Below are 17557 nucleotides of genomic sequence, written 5' to 3'. Positions count from 1 at the left end.
TTAGCTTGAGCTAATTAACTTTAACTTCCAATTTGTTACATCTTTTGAGTAGATTTAATTGAGCTGCTTTTCAGCATAACTTTATATTCATGTTCAGTTGAATTATGGAAAATTAAAGAGTAGTTGAAAACCTATCTCTTTGTGATATTTTTTAATAATTGATCTTACTGAAACAAATCTCATTAAGACCTTAAAGTGAAAGTTTATGTATTATTGGAAAAGAATTTAAATCTATTTACTTTTGCTGAATCTTCATTGGATTAACCCTAATTGTACTTCTGCAACAGTCTATAAAATATAATAATTAAATACCTCATCTCTGGTATGTAGGGGATTTATCTCATATTAGGTTTTGCTTTTTTCCCCCAATACAATAGCAGAAACCAGTGTATCTATGAGGAGAACAATTAAGCACAGTCAAAACTCACTGTATTATGATGCGCAAGCTTTCCGAGTGCAGGTGTCTTGCATTTGGGGCTGTTGGCTTCAGCCTGAATGATGTTTCACTGAATTCCAAATTCAGAACCCGGGAGAAAATGATTAGAGTTCATTGCTGCCTTTCTAAGGCCAGGGGTCTTGGAACTGAGCTAGAAGTTGCTCTCTGGAAGATCTCAGAAGGCCCTCTTCATCAGTACTCAGAAGAGGAAAGCAAAAGATAAGAAAAGGAGAATTGTAGGTCAAGAGCACAGAAAGCTCCTGAGAACAGAAAGTCTTCTTCCTTTCCCTCTTGCTTCTTTTTCCTCCTTGTGGATGTCAAGGTGAATGTCTGCGTATTTGAGAGAGCATAAGGTTGCAAGAGGTATGCCATGTGCCACTTAGTTGTATAAACTGATACTCAGAGTCAGAAGGGGCATCAGAAACCATACCAATGGAGACTCTTCAGCTGCTAAGAGCAGAAATTACTTCAGTTGATTTATTGTTGTAGTCACTTTGGGCTGCCATAACAAATGTTATAGGTGGCTTAAACAACACATCTATTGCTCATGGTTCTGGAGGCTGGAAAGTCCAAGACCAAGAGTCTGTCTATTTGTTCCCTAGTGGTTCCTTCCTCATTTGCAGTCACTCTGGTTACTGCTGTATCCTCGAATGTTTGTTGTTTGTTTTTTGAGCAGAAACTTGCTCCTGCCTCCTTCTCCCAAGTGCTAGGATCATAAGTGTGCACCATCACACTCAGCTGACGTCTCTTCTTATCAAGACATGAATCTCATTGACTAGGGCTCCACCTTCAGCAGTCCCTCCAGATACCATTATATTGGGGATTGGGACTTCAATATGTGAATTTAGGGGGACCATAAATTCTTAGTCCATAGTAATAATGTAGCCCCAAAGGGTAATTTATTGTAATGGTATAAGACTCCCACCTGGGATCTGAAAACGAGGATGCATGTGGCCTGAAGAGATAGTGGTGACTTTTTTAAATGCATGTGATAGAGTATGACCAGCTCACAGAGGCTCAGAGAACATGTAGTGTACACACTTAACTGTGTCTAAGACCCAATTTAAATCACACCAACAGAGAAGCTTGATTGTCTCAGCCTGTGTCACCTGTCACCCAGCTTTGGCCTGGAGTGTCATGACAAGCAATAGAGACTTGTCTTCCTACCACAGTGGGTGGCATTTGTGGTGAAAAGACTTGGAGAACAGCCCCTAGCAAAGAGAAGTGGTTATGTGCTGGAAGGTCTCCATCACACTGCTCTTGTGGCCTGGCTTTCTCGTCTTAGTGAGGCGGACTCTGAGGTGGGATGGCATAAAGCTGCTTGTCATAGTCATGGCTTGGTGAACTTGGGATATAATTTATCTAAACTAGGTCACTTTTTATAGGGAGCACTATTAATAACTGGAACAACATGTACAGACTGGACTGTCACATAAAAATCCAGACATGGTCATCCATGAATGGAAGAGTTGTAGGTCTTAGGTTTTGAGGCAATAAATCCATCATCTGGGTGGGTTGGGAAGCACCACCTTGGGATTTATGATGCTGTCCCCACTGTTAGGGAGCAACGTCAGAGAAAAAAGGACATCTCTGAATAATTTCTCACTCTTTCCTTGTGTCATTGATTCATCTGTGAAAGGAGAAATTTGGGAGAAAGCACTTTGTTTCTCTACTTCCCAGTTTAATGGAAAATCAGAGTGTTTCTCCAATTCCTAGACAATCTGAATGGTAACTCACATTGTGAAAGAATGGGAACAGTATTTGCTTCAAAATGAAATATTTTCATTGTTTTCCTTTGGCTTGGGTCAGAAAAAGCCAAAAGGATGGTCATTGTATACAGAGTGAAAAAGTTCATATTGTTCTGCTTATAATCTGTTTGCATAAAGAGGAAACCACAGATTTATAGAACTCCATAAGGGAGTCTTCTTGGTCTTTGGGGCTTTTTTTTTTTTTTTTTTTTTGGTCCTCTGGTTTGAACTCAGGCCCTTGCACAGCTCTTTTTGCTTTATAGATATTTTTTTAGTAGGGCCTTGTGCTAATGCCCACCTTGGCTGTGCTTCTCCTCTTTAACTTCCTATGTAGCTGGGATGACAGGCACATATCACCACGCCCATCTTATTGGTTAAGATGGGAGGCTCACTAACTTTCTTCCTGGTCTGGATTCAAACCATGATCCACCCAATTTCTCCTTCATGAGTAGCTGGGATTACAAGCATGAAAAACCATGCCTGTTTGATTTTTTTCTTTTTCTTTTGTGGTACCGGGGTTTGAACTCAGGGCCTTATGCTTGCTAAACAGGTGTTCTACCACTTGAGCCACTCCACCAGGCCTGTGGGGTTTTGTTTTTTGTTTTTTTGTTTTTTTTAATGTGCATGATACACATATGTGACCTCTGGATATGCCCTAGGATTTTAAACTAATAGCTCAGTTATGTAGACAAATTATTCAGCTGCTCTGAGTTTCCATTTCATAATCTAATGAAAGTAAGTAATCCCCCTGTTGCTCTGAGATACTTTTCATGAAGAGTTTAGCACAGAGTTCTGCATAGAATAGCCCTCAGTAAATGATAGTTATTACTGATGATAATTTATCCAAAAGACACCAGGAGGTAGGAGATGCTTTCCTTTTTGCCTATGCCGTACTTACATAGACCTCTGTATTATAGGGGTCTGTTGTTTAAAGAAAACAGCCCCTTCTTAGTAATGGAAATCTCAAGTTGATTGTGCCTAAGATGTATTATATTCTTTTGAATTACTGAATTTTCTTTAGCGTGTGTTTCATTTAGGGATGAGGAAATATAAAACTACTTAAATCATTGGGAGCTATATACCTTTCCATAGAATAGTGAAATTGTTTTATATTAAATATAGACTGTGAAAACACAAAGGAGAGCTACTCTCCTGAACCCCAGAGGCCACTAATGTGTTGTTTTTTTAAGGCCAGAAACAAAACTTTGTCTTGCATGGTTTTTATCCAGAGGTCTGCATTTTCCTTTTAGATTTGGTCTAGTAAAATCAGATTTCCCTCTGTCTCAGGTTTCTTGCTGGGTTCCCCGTTTTCTGCTGCATAGCAGAGTTTCTCTAGAGGCCTCTGAGTGTTGGCAGGGAGCAGCTGCCTTCACAGTCAGTACCACCACCATTGGCACTGGAAAAGCTGCAGCAGCAAGCAAGCCTTGTCACCTTTCTCCTGCCAGAGCCCCTGGGCTTCTAGAAACAGGACATGGAAGGCGTGACTGTTGGCTTACTCTTAAGTAAATTAAAATTAATGGCCTATTTGATTCATCTGGGACATCATTTGTCCCTCTTAGAATTATACTCTAGTGTATAATTCTATACACTGTATAATAGTGTATAATTCTATACACTAGAAAATGGAGGTTCACAGCTGAAAAGTGGGCAGATCCATAACATGAAGGACCTTGGTTTCTCTGTACTCAAAGTTTTTGCTGATGAAAATCAAACTTTTTAACCCCAGTCACATTGGAGGCTAGAGCCCACATCAGAAAGAAAGCGTGTACTAGAAGTTGAGTGCCATTTCCACGCGGGGCTCTGTGGTTCAGCACAGCCTCCCCGAGCGCCAAGGATTGACTTTACCCTGTTTGCTGGAGTATAAGTGCAATAAGAGAAAATTTCTTAAGCCTAGTGCCATAAAATTCAAATGCAGTAGGGTTGAGTATGTCTTAGTTCAGAAATGGTTCTCTGGATGCAGAGGCCAGGCATGGTGTGGAAATAATAACGCTTGTAAATAATTACCTGAACGCCAGACCTGGAATCAGGCTCATTCCAGATAATGTGATTGGCAAAAAACATCACGGTCATGCTAGATACTTTTTTATAACCTGGTTTTGCTGCATAATGCATTTTGAACATTTCCTATGTATTAAGTATGCCTTCTCACATTATCCTTAGTGACTGTGTAATTTCTCCAACCGTTTCCTTTATAACCAAGTTAGATAAGAAGATACGGACAGGCTGGGTGGCATAGAATGCATGCTTAGCATGTGCAAGGTCCTGGGTTCAATTCCCAGCACCTCCCCTCCCAAAAAGGTGTGCATCTAGAGAAGTTATATATGTGCATACATGTTTATATGTGTGTATATATATATATGTATATATGAATAATAAAACCATAAAAGTATTAAATATAGATCTATAAAATCTGGAGGGCAAGTGTATTATTAAGTGCATGAACATTAAATGCCGAAAACCTAACAGAAACAATGAGTGGCTTTGAACACATAAAAAAAAAGTCACCAGGTGTAGTGATACACACCTGTAATCCCAGCACTTAGGAAGAACTCAAGTTTGAAGCCAGCCTGGGCTATGTAAGTGAGATGTCTCAAAAACCAAGTTGATTATTAGCTAATTAATTAAAAACTAAAGATCTTTGGGTATGAAGAATACTCTAAGTGAGATGTAAAGGCATTGCCTCTTATAATTCTCACAACAGCTTTGTGAAGGAGGTACTTATATTCCTTTTAGAGAAGAGGATACTGAGTCACAGAAATGACAGTGTAGAGAGGCTGATGATCTCAATGGAGAGCAAAAGCTGATTGAATGAGAGGCAGAGGGAAGAAGTAGCTTGAGTATGGCGTGGTCACAGCCTTGGATACAGATCCTCACGAGCTCTCTAGACAAGGAGGGATGGGTTTCCTTTAAGGCACTTAAAACCATAACACTCTCATGCTGCCCTTCGTTATGTTCACTTCCATTTCCTTGCTCCTCATACCTCAAGCTGAAAAAGATACTTTAAAGGTATGTCAGGTGTGTCTTCACATGCAGAATTACAGAGTCATCAAGGGCAGACAGATGAGACACTGGTCACAGAAGGTTTCCAGTCCTTTTCACTGTTCCTTATGGAGTATATAGGTATTGCAAGTGATCAGTGCCACAGTTCCATAGGGATAATACAATAATACAGATAATTAGTTACTAATTAAAAATGTGGGAGGGCTAAAACTGGATGAACTGTTATTAATTAGAGGAAATAAAATAGAATGATTATAGCTGTCATCATAGTTTAGCAATGGGAAAATCTGCAATGAAAAATTTAGATCTAATGTTGTTACATAATACTTAGGTGGCTCCAAATTAAAACTCCCCCAAGGCCTGGGCATGAGCACATGGCTCATTGATTATGTGCAGTAAGATGTTCCTGTGCAATTGGTCTAAAATTTGGCTTAAATCAGAAACAGTATTTATCTCTTCTTGGATAACAAAATTTATCTGTGTAATAATCTTGACACACTTAAAGAATTCTGATTGATGGGCCCTCTAAGAGCTCTGGTTTGGTCTGTTTTCTACATTTCTTAGGAGTCTGGCAAAGCTATAGGAAATTAAATATCTATCATAAAACTTTTGTATTGAGCTGAAGTACTGTTCTCATAAAGTTTAGCAAAAGGGTCAAGGTCTGTATGTACTTTATTAACTGTACACAAAACTGAATTTGAGTGATTTTTTGATAGTTGCTTAGAATTAGTGTTTGAATCTATACTACAAAGAATATTAAGATTCCTAGCATTAGTGAGTCCTACATACCATATAAAAATGTCTCATTCTGAGTATATATGTGTATACTTGTATATGTATATAAATATGTGTGTATGTTTATTATATAAAATTGTATTTTTAGAAGTCCATTTTCTTTTTTCCCAAACAGATAAACAACCAGATCCTCTATGGAAGAAGTCACCAGAATGCATCTGCCATTATTAAGACTGCCCCATCCAAGGTCAAGCTTGTTTTCATCAGGTGAGGTAGATAGGTCTGATTTTCTAAAACCTGCAGTCTCCTCTGGAGATGTTGCTATTAGTATAACACTATTTTATTTTTGGTTTGTCTAACAAAGTCACTGACTCATCTAAAAATATATTTTCCTTTTGAAACTGTCACTTTAAAAGATAGAGATCGTCTTGCCTATGGACTAAGTTTCCTTGTTTATTTTGTATGTGTTACATAATAGAATTGGCATATATTTCAACTATAAAAAAGTCTTCCTTTGCTGGATCTGATTATGAATATAATGAGACCTTCTAACTTCTCCTGTCATCATCCATTTGGTACACTTGCTGGCTTATTAATGTCTTTATTAAAAAAACATATCAGCATTGAAACAAAACGCAGGAAAGTTTTAAGAGCTTTAAAACTTTATTAACAGTGTAGTGAGGGCTGGGTTGTCAGTGTCACCCACTGCTAGAACACTTACCTAGCATGCTTAAGGCCCTTGGTTTGATCCCCAGCACTGGGTGGGGAGAGGAGGGTATGTGCTGGTGAGAGATCCAGCATGGAGGAGAAGTCAGGTGAGCTGTCTACTTGTGCAGTGGGCTGGGACTCCTTGTTACCCACACTTCACCTGCTAGCTGACAGAGCTCTTGGGCAAGTCAGTCAAAATGGGGAGTCCTTATTTTTTTCGCCATTACTGCCACATCAGAGGGGAAGGAGGCTGTTTGAGTCTCTGTTATTTGCTGAAATGACAGGTAAATCTGGATTATTTTTAGGTGATGTAACTAACCCTATTTGTTAAGTATAACAGGGTTTCTTTTCCTTCCAGGCCTCCATTATCATCTTTAAAATGCCCCGCTTGCTCATTGTAATATTTTAAACATTTAATTTATACTTTTTTTTGTATGGTACTGGGATTTGAACTCAGGGCCTTGTGCATGCTAGGCAGGAACTCTACTACTTGAGCCACACTCCAGCCCCTTATTTTAAACATTTAAAATGATCAGCACAATGCTGAGAATAGCACAAGAGATGAAAGAATGTTAGCTGCTGTTTTATGGTGGTGATGATTATTATTCTTTCTCTCTCATTAGTTACCATCTATAAGACCTACCATTCCCAGGGACCACTGGGATTAGAGGGTAGTTTTATTTCCAGGCATGGGCACCCATGTGATTGGATTGCTCCTTCCTGCATCACCTTTTCACCTCACCTGGTGTTGCTGCTTTTCTCCTGAAACAATCCTACACTGGCACCCTTTTCTCCTATTTCGTGGCTTTTTCTGTTTTTCTAGTTTTTTGTTTTTTGGGTTTTTTTTTTTTTTTAACTCCTATTTCCAAAGGAGACCTTTTTTCTTTCTTTTTTTTTTTATTGTTTTATTATTCATATGTGCATACAAGGCTTGGGTCATTTATCCCCCCTACCCCCACCCCCTCCCTTAACCCCCACTCTGCCCCCTCCCTTTCTCCCCCACCCCCTCGATACCCAGCAGAAACTATTTTGCCCTTATCTCTAATTTTGTTGTAGAGAGAGTATAAGCAATAATAGGAAGGAACAAGGGTTTTTGCTGGTTGAGATAAGGATAGCTATACAGGGAGTTGACTCACATTAATTTCCTGTGCGTGGGTGTTACCTTCTAGGTTAATTCTTTTTGATCTAACCTTTTCTCTAGTTCCTGGTCCCCTTCTCCTGTTGGCCTCAGTTGCTTTTAAGGTATCTGCTTTAGTTTCCAAAGGAGACCTTCTTATATGACTGTGTTAAAACAACCCCTCAGGCTTACTCACCTTGATGTCCTCTGTCAGACACCAGTCTTCTTTTTCAGTTTCCTTGCTCTTCCAGTGTTAGGGGTTGCAAATGAGAGATAATGAAACCTGACAGACTTGAAGGTTGGCCACTTGAGAGATTTAGATGTTGTTCATTGAGAAGAGTCCACACGAGCCAGAGGAGCCTTGAGAACCTCGTTGAAAGCTGAGTGAGGATTACGTGAGAAGATACATATGGATAGCACTGCTGTGGCTCCATGTGGTTGGAGTGTGTCCTCAGGGCTCACATGTTGAAAGTAGGGAAAGAGTAAAAGGAGCCACCATTTTGTTAGTGATGAAAGAGCAAATTGAAGATAGGTGATGTAGAGAAAGGTAAGATTTTTATTTAGAAATGTACCCAGTGTCACATCTGTGGAAAACGGAGGCAAGCACAAGAATGGGCCAGATCTCCATGTCTGTTTGGACAGAAGGCAGGTCAGGCCATTGAATTCTCTAACACAGATGCCAGAGAGAACAAAGGCATTAGCTGGGGAGAAGATATACCCAAAAAGTGCATCTGTGGAGCAGAAACGATATTAACTGCCATTAAGAAGGGAGGAAGGGTAGGCTTAACAGCTTATCTCAAAAAGTTACTAATAAGTAATAGCCACAAACAGAAATGTCATGGCTTTTTTTTTTATGTGTACTATAAAATTCAGTTGATCACCTACATTATGATCCAGATCATGAATGGCTGACAGAATATTTTTGTCAGACAGTACTGATTTCAAAAAAATTGGCTTGTAGTTAGGTATTTTTTTTTTTAAATAGTAATTCCAGTTCAGTAAATACTGTTACTGTTTTCCCTTTCTAAAGATAGGATTGAGGCTGGGGGCATGGCTCAAGTGGTACAGTGCTTATATAGCAAGCATGAGACCATGAGTTCAAACCCCAGAATTGTCCCCCCACAAAAAAAGTCACAATTGGACTTAATGTTCTACTTTTCATAAAGATGGGGATTGCCATCTCAAAACCTATTAACGATTGGGTTTTTATTTAGGTTTATATAACTGGCTTGTGAATATATTTAAATACTAGGGAAATCCCATCACCGTCTCAGAACCTAGTAACACCTGTTCAAATGGACTGCTAAAGGCAATGGTTGAAGATAAGAAAGTGAAGCCTACTTTGTATGTTTGGCCTTGGCTATGCAGATTTATTTAGAAGTCCCAGTATCTAAAATACTGCCCTTTACTTATTGAAAGACATTTTTAGTGTGGCTAATGTATAATATCAAAGGAGAGGCTCAAGTAGTAGAGTGCCTGCCTAGCAAGCACAAAGCTCTGAGTTCAAACCCCAGTACCATCACAAAAAAAAAGGACAAAGTGGTACCTTTAAAAGCTCAGTGGTAGAGGACTTGCCTAGCATGAGTAAGGCCCTGAGTTCAATCCCTAGCACCACACAAAGGGCGGAAAAGACAAAAATAAAATTTTTTTTAAAAAGGAGAAAAAGAAGAGCCTGGCCCATGAATCACTCTCTGGCTCCCTGTCTCTCCATGTGAACTCTCCCTGTCTTACACATATCAGCTGTTATGCCATTTGTCATGGGGCCCTCACCAGAGTCCATACCATGCTGTTTGGACTTTCAGCCTCCAAAACTGCAAACTAAACAAACATCTCTATAAGTTACCCAACTTTAGATATTTTGTTATAACAGTGGAAAGGAATTAAGGCAAGCACTTCAGTACTTGCATATATGTGTTTGGTACATGGTGGTGGCTGATGTTGCAAGTGCTGTTATACATTTGTAGGGCTTTCATGACCAGGAGTAGATCATACACTTTTTAAGAGAGCAAAAAGAAAACTGAATGTGCCAGGTGCTGGTGGCTCATGCCTTTAACCCAACTACTCAGGAGGCAGAGATCAGGAGGATCGCGGTTTGAAGCCAGCCTAGGCAAATAGTTCACAAGACCCTATCTCGAAAAAACCCATCACAAAACAAACTCCAGTACCGCAGAAAGAGAGAGAGAGAGAGAGAATTGAAATCCAGAGGAAATATTAAATTCAGTATTTAGAAATTAGAACCTTCCTCCTTCAATAAAGAAAACTCAAAATGACTTGAAATTATATGGCGTACAGAAAAGAAGGCCGAATAGAATTTTTATAGTACTAGTAAAGCTCCATCAATTTAGTATCTGATGATTTCAATTTTGGTTTTTCAGAACAGAACAGAATTAAGAATTTATTCAGGTAAATTAGTGGTATATGCAAGGTTGAGGTGCTGTGAAATGCTTATTTACTGAAGCAATTTTAAGCAATTTAAAGATATTTAATTATGAACTATCTCAATCTATTTGGGATGCTATAACAAAATGCCACAAACTGGGTGGCTTATAAACAGCAGAAGTCTGTTTCTCAAAGTTTGATGCCAGTGAAGGCCCACTTCCTGTTTCATAGACAGGACCTTTTTGTGGGCCTTCACATAGCCTGTTTTATCTACGATCTAATCACCTCCTAAAGGTGCCACCTAGTGACACCTTCACATTTGTGATTAGGCTTTAACCTATGAAATTGGGGACAACACAAACATTCAGACTATAGCATGCACCATTTTTGCAACATCATGAAATTATAGTACCCAACAAATAATGGCCATTCAGAACATTTTATTGGGTAAATTTCCTTTTTGCTACTACAAAGCGATTGTAGAGTCTTTATTCTCTAAAGCAGTGATCATAGTGCTGCTTTATATAATGTATCATTATTATTTGGATTTAAATATATTTACATAACAGCACTTAACAAAATTCTCCATATCTCAGTCCTTCTTCCTACTAGTTCCCCAGATTAGCTGAGTTTGGAAGATTTTTCAATGCATTCTTTTAGAGAAAGAAAATATGAATGATTCTGAGCAATCAGTTGTCATGTCTGCCTTGAGGTCATATAAAAGAAAATGAGCTTGAATTGAATCAGGAGAGATGTACACACAACTGACTGTGTTTCATTTGATCGAATGAATATGTATCTGGTATTTTGTGTGTAAACTTAATTTGGTAGTTGAAAGGGCAGGAACTATTCACTCAGAACTCTTCCCTAAAAAGATGGATTCTTTTCTAAAGCTTGACTGAACTACAAGGCTTTGTGACTAAAAGAAGCAGCTCTGGGTTCACTCTGCCTGGCCATGTCACCACACTCTGTAATTCCCCAGCTGTGGGAGCTCAGGGATGAGACAGCTATTTCATAAATTGTGTAATGTATTAATACGTATAAATTGCCTGGCCATATGGACTCAACAATGTATGTTGCTTGTAGCGGTGATGATTATTATGGCAGAAAAGCGTAGGAAAGAAGGGTAAAGAAATCAAAAAGGAAGAAAGAGGAGGAGAAAGAATCACTGATGTGCTTTGGTGCATCATTCTGAGTTTTGAAGATGTTTTAAGTGAAGCACATTCATAGTTTAAGATTGCTTTAGTTAACATCATAATGACTAAGCACTGGAAGAGATAACTGTGAATATAATATTTAGAACTTTTTTCCAGAAAATGTTAGAATGAGAAAGATGGGCAAAGCCTGCCTGGACTGGCAGTTCCCACCAGCTGCTTCTTTTTTAAAACGATGATCTGATATTCTAACAAAGAGTAGAATATGGTTTAAGTAAGGAATGTATAAGGAAAACTTTAATTCACACAAATTAAACCCCATGCCAATAAATATAATGGGTTTTACCTGAGTAATATCAAACAGGGTGAGAATTTAAGACACTTAAAGAAAGCAAAAAGGGAAATATTTTGTTGCTTATGAGATCTGTGCATGGTCAGTCGACATATGACAGTAGATTTGCATCCTCATGTGTGCTGACCATATGTGATCGTGGGAATCTATGGTAGATTTATGTCTACCATTTGTTGTTACCTGTGGGGTTGTGCTGGTAGATCTCCTTCCTCTTCATACCTACCCGTGAGCATTGGGAGTAAAATGGCAGGTTTACATCTGCCTGGTGACCGACACATTTTAGATGCTGTCCAACATGACATCCTTTGCTCAGGATCATTACTAGTTCATTAGTCACCTAGGTACGTCTTTCAGTCTCTGCCTTCTGGCCACTTTCAGACTATTGTTACAAGAATGCTGCCATTGCCTATTTTGGAACTAAATCCTGAAGTTTTTAAAAACTGATTTGTTACCAAGTTTCAAGAAGTTAAACTTGGAATCATCTTACCACCAGACATACAATTATGCTTTTTATTTATTTATTTATTGGTGGTATTGGCATTTGAACTCAAGACCTTGTGCTCTGATTATACTTTTAAACTGTGTATCACTTGTACTGTGTTGCAGTGTTACTTTGAAAATTTGTTTATGTAAGTTGAATGATTGATTGATTGATTTGGCCGTGCTGGGCTTTGAACTCTAAGCCTTGTGCTTGCTAGGCATGCCACTACTACTTGTGCTACACTCCCAGCCCTAGTTTATATGTTTTATATCTTTACAGTTAGTGCTTCTATTTGGAAAAAAGCCCTTTAGTTGAAATTATTAGTTTTCTGTTCCTTTTCATTATACAGAAATTAATAGCTTTTATACCTTCCCAGCTGTTTTTCAAATTTATTGATGACTGAAGTAAAGATGGGAACTGGCCACATGTTTTGGAGTATGATTAGCAGTAATGACAAAAAGCTGTTAAAATATGCTGCAGCGACATTTTAATTAACTAGAGCCTTTAGTCTGTGCTGATGTATATGTGTGTGATTGTGTCCTTGTCATATTCTTTTAACACTCATATTTATGCATACACTAGTTGATTTGTAATTTGCAAGGGATCTGTGGGTCATTAGTGCAAATTAGCAAGTTGCTGCTATATTTGCATAGCTTACATACTCTTCCATTTTTCTTTTCGCACGATTAGGTTTTAGACAATCCTATAAATTGTACTCTCAACATATGGACTTTGACATGTTAAATTTTTCAACTCTGCATCACCCAAATGCATATTACTCTCTGCGTTCTTGCTGTGTGTCACACATTCAATTCTGTGTGCTTTCCTGTTCAGCCTGCTCCCCTCTACATGGGCAACGAATTTAAGTAGAAGAGGGGAGCTTTATTAATCCAATGAATGAATGGCTGAATTTGGTAGTACAGGAATGCAAGGAGATTAATGATCCTGCCTGCAGCTCTTGTCTTACCTCCCCACTACCCAAAATTAAATGTCATGTATAACAACTCACTCTCCTTACTTAATTACATGTGGAAAATGTGTACTGTGTTAAAAAAACAAAAAAACCCAAAAACTCCTGGGGCTAAAGGAGGCCAAATGAAACTGAAAGCCTTGGAAAGATTCCGTGCTAGCTGTCAAGCCCTACTGAGTAAAGTGAACTCAGCATGGGATCCACTTTCCTGTATGGATTGAACATATGTCTTTGTTCTGCAATTTAAAAATAGAGTATGGCCTGTTATCCTCTGACCATATCCCTGGAAGATGATATTGACTCAAAATTAATACAAATTTCAGTCAGCTCATCTGAAGAAGCAACTTGAATGCCTGTTTTTATTTAAAATGCTTCCTGTACTCTTGATTCATTAGATGTAGTTTGATGAAAACGATTGTGCAGACAAGCATGAGTTTTTTTTTTTATAAAGAGACATTCCTTCATTTGTTTATTCAGCAGGTGTTTTCTGGGTACCTACTTGTGCTGATGCTATGGAGTCAGCAATGCAGAGAGCACAGTCTCTGCTCTGAAAGGGAAGCAGTGATCACGCCATAGTCTAGTGCCTCATCCAGCGACATAAGTACTGTGGTGCCATAGGAACATACAGGAGACACACCTAACCTAGTCTTTGGGGTCCCTGAAAAGGTGTCATGGAGAAAGATGCTTACATAAGACCTGAAGGAGAAGTAAGCAAAGTCATAGTACCTGCAGAAACCCAAATATTACAGAATTGAGTGTTATGCCTGGTACATCTGAACACTTACTTGGAGAAAAAGCAGTCCTTATTTTTTTTTTAATTGGTGGCACTGGGGTTTGAACTCAGGACCTCATACTTGCTATGCAGGTGCTCTACCATTTGAGCCACTCTGCTAGCCCAAACAGTCCTTCTAGGGGGGTCCCATTGGATGGTGCAGCTGTGTACATTGGTGGTTTTGAATTCTGTAAGGAAGCATCTTTCTGACTCATGGACCGCTAAAGAGTGCAGTGCCTTTTTAAGAGCACAATAAAATATCACCCATGGCATATATGGCAGGAAGATTTTAGGAAGAAGCCAGTCGTTAGCACTGAGCTTCCCTAGGAGTTACAGGGAGGCAGGAAACAGGTGCCGGCAGTTCGAGGCTCTTCTGTGTCTCTGTTCAGTGACCATATGACTCTCTCGTGCTTTGCAATGCTAACTCTTGCATGATTTCTTCCAGTGCTTGTTTCTTGTATAGCATTACCTATTTTAAATAACAGTGTTCATTATTTATCAAAGAAAGAGAAAGGAAGGAGGGAGAGAGGGAGGAAGGAAGGAAAGAAATAGAATTTTGCCTTTGATTTTCAAAAGTTTTTATCACTCAGGTAGCTTTAGCAGAGCATTCTGAATGAGCCTGAAGGGAGGGAGGGAGAGAGGGAGGGGTAGGGAAGGAGGGAGGGGGGGAGGAAATAAATTATGCTCTACTCTGTACCCTGTAGTATGCCCGTTTCCTTCCTATGGTGGATGGACTATAAACACACACACACACACACTCAATCTAGATGTCTGCTGTCTCCCTGTGGAAGTATGATGCTGAGGTATAGCAAGTGAGTGTTCATGTGACCTAAGCTTGGGCAGTATGATACCTTATGTTTCCAATGGAAAGCAAATAATGGGAATGCTTTTTATATGAATGAATTTTATTCCCATAGAACCATAGTGTCCTCTGGAGTTCACTTTTAGAACTATGTGCATAGTATGGTATAAAACATGCATAGGAACATGTACCAATTTCAAGGTCATGAGCTCCTCTGAAGAGGTAAGGAGGAAGATGGGTTGGGAATGCCACTTCAGTTCTGTTGCCAAAATTTAAGTTTTCAGCTGAAGGAGACTTAAAGAGAATATGTTAACATTGTATTTATTCAAGCTCAGTGGCGGGTATTTGACTTTCAGAGATATTACTCTGTACTGTGTGGTTAAAATATTTTATCATTTTAATTGATTCAAAACTTTTAGGAGGACAAATAAATATAATATGATCTCAAAAAAAAGAGAGAACCACAGTGCCCAGATCAGACATTCCTGCTATGACATCGTTCTGCTTCCTTGTCCTATGGAGTTCTCTTAGTTACTGATTGTTCCAAGCCTTGTCCTATATCCTTTGTTTATTTTGTGAGATCCCAGTATTTCTCCAGTAAACTTCCTTTTACCTAAAGTGGCTCTAATTCATTTCAGTTGCTTATCACCAAAATGAAGGGAAAGAGAACAAATTGTGAGCAAAGAAGTAAAAATACCCTTTGGAGATATGTCAAACCTCAAAAATGGAAAGGGATGTTATTCTACAAACACATATACCCTTCATTACATTAGATAGCTTTTTTATTTTTCCTCATTCAGTGGTTGTTGTCATGGGCTCACTGAGCTTTCTGAAGACATAAGTAATGTTGTCCTTATGGCCCACTAATTTTTCTTTTGACTATAATTTGCACTGTTCTTTTAGAGTTGTTTTGTAGATATTATCTCATGTTTAGCCTAAGGAATTAGTCAAAGAGTTGTTGGATTAATGCTTCAAATAACATTTTAATGAAACCCCTTATTATACTTTGAATTATGGTTATAACTTCAAGGGATAAAGAATAAGCATGTAAATAGAATTAACAGATCTCCATACATGTCATATGTGTCTTGACTATTTGGGATTTCTTGAGATTCACTGTGAGTTTTATTCTTTTTTTTTTTTTTTTCATTTTTCTTTTATCATTCATATGTGCATACAAGGATTGGTTCATTTCTCCCCACTGCCCCCACCCCCTCCCTTACCACCCACTCCGCCCCCTCCCTCTCCCCCCCCTCAATACCCAGCAGAAACTATTTTGCCCTTATCTCTAATTTTGTTGTAGAGAGAGTATAAGCAATAATAGGAAGGAACAAGGGTTTTTGCTGGTTGAGATAAGGATAGCTATACAGGGCATTGACTCGCATTGATTTCCTGTGCGTGGGTGTTACCTTCTATGTTAATTCTTTTTGATCTACCCTTTTCTCTAGTTCCTGGTCCCCTTTTCCTATTGGCCTCAGTTGCTTTAAGGTATCTGCTTTAGTTTCTCTGCGTTAAGGGCAACAAATGCTAGCTAGTTTTTTAGGTGTCTTACCTATCCTCATCCCTCCCTTGTGTGCTCTCGCTTTTATCATGTGCTCATAGTCCAATCCCCTTGTTGTGTTTGTGAGTTTTATTCTTGAACTTAACAGAAATAGAGCCAAACAGAATTTATTCTTTTTTTGCCTGTTTTCTTTCATTTAACATATTTTTAAGATTTATCCATTTATCAAAAATTTACTCCTTTAATTACTGATTAATATTCCATTTATGCATATACAAAAATTTATTCATCCCTTCTCCTATAGGTGGATACTTGGGGTGTTTCCAGTTTTTAGCTATTACAAATAAGGCATAAGCATTTATTTAAAAATTATTATAGAATAAACTTGTGTAGTACATGTTTGACTCAGGATAGACTCAGCTATGCTTCAGGAACAAACAGCCCCAAATCTCAGTGGCTTCAAATGACAGGTTCATTTCCTTCTCATGTTACATATCCATCAAGATCAGCAAGGGAGCCTCTTGGTGCACCATGGTCATTAAGGCATCTAGACAACAGATGTTCCATCTCAACATGTTTTCCCATGACCACCAAAGCAGAAAAGTGGGATACATAGTTAACCAACTACTGGCTCAATTTACAAAGGGAAGAGAAGTAAAACCTAGGGCCCCACGCTTGCTAGGCAGAAGTTCTATCACTTGAGCCACTCTGCCAGCCCTCTTTTGTGTCGGGTATTTTTGAGATAAAGTCTCATGAACTATTTACTCGGGCTGACTTCAAACCATGATCCTCCTGATCTCTGCCTTCTGAGTAGCTAGGATTACAGGTGTGAGCCACAGGCACCTGGCTACCTTAAGGAGATTTGTGTAGTAGCTTTAAGAGTAAATTGTGACCTGATACTGCAGGACCTTTCCGCATTGTGGATCTAATGTTAACTTGAGCATATGAGACATGAAGAGCACTGTGGCTCTGAGACAGGCCGTTAAAACTGGAAACACTGAGGTACAGTAGTTTAAAAAGTTGTTTCTAAAACTAGACTGTAGTTTTGAATCTCGGCTCTATTATTTGCTAACTTGTAATTTACTAATTTTGTGATTTAAATTATGTAAAATAAAGAGAAAGAAGAAAATACGTAACTACCCCTTGGAGTTGTTCTGAAGACTAAATGATACATAGTCAGCACTCAAATGCTATTTCTGCAACCATGTTTTCCAAGTCAAAAACTTTTGATGTGTATTAGTTTTCTCTTGCAGTCTAACAAATCACAGGTTTCATGACTTACAACAACATTCACTTTGTGGCTCATGGTTCTTAGGTCAGAAGTCTGGTAAAGGGCAGCTAGGTTCTCTGTTCAGGATCTCACAAGGCCAAAATCAAGGTGTTAGTGAGGCTGAGTCTGGAG

General features: G+C 38.7%; 1 protein-coding gene across 20 annotated transcripts in view; it reads left to right on the top strand.

Moving 5' to 3' along the window:
* The window catches only part of Patj (PATJ crumbs cell polarity complex component), a 353456-nt gene that overhangs the window by 196244 nt on the left and 139655 nt on the right, over nucleotides 1-17557 (top strand). For all 20 annotated transcript variants that reach the window (XR_012449877.1, XR_012449876.1, XM_074079945.1 and 17 more), the window contains one exon: nucleotides 6095-6186. Coding sequence is in view for 18 of the 20 variants with exons in the window: in XM_074079945.1 (XP_073936046.1) it covers nucleotides 6095-6186 (92 nt within the window). In the remaining 2 variants the exon portion in view is untranslated. The remainder of the gene's footprint in view (nucleotides 1-6094; nucleotides 6187-17557) is intronic.

This window comes from Castor canadensis, chromosome 7 (genome assembly GCF_047511655.1).
Source record: "Castor canadensis chromosome 7, mCasCan1.hap1v2, whole genome shotgun sequence".
NCBI lineage: Eukaryota > Metazoa > Chordata > Mammalia > Rodentia > Castoridae > Castor > Castor canadensis.
This window is presented reverse-complemented; position numbering and strand designations above follow the sequence as displayed.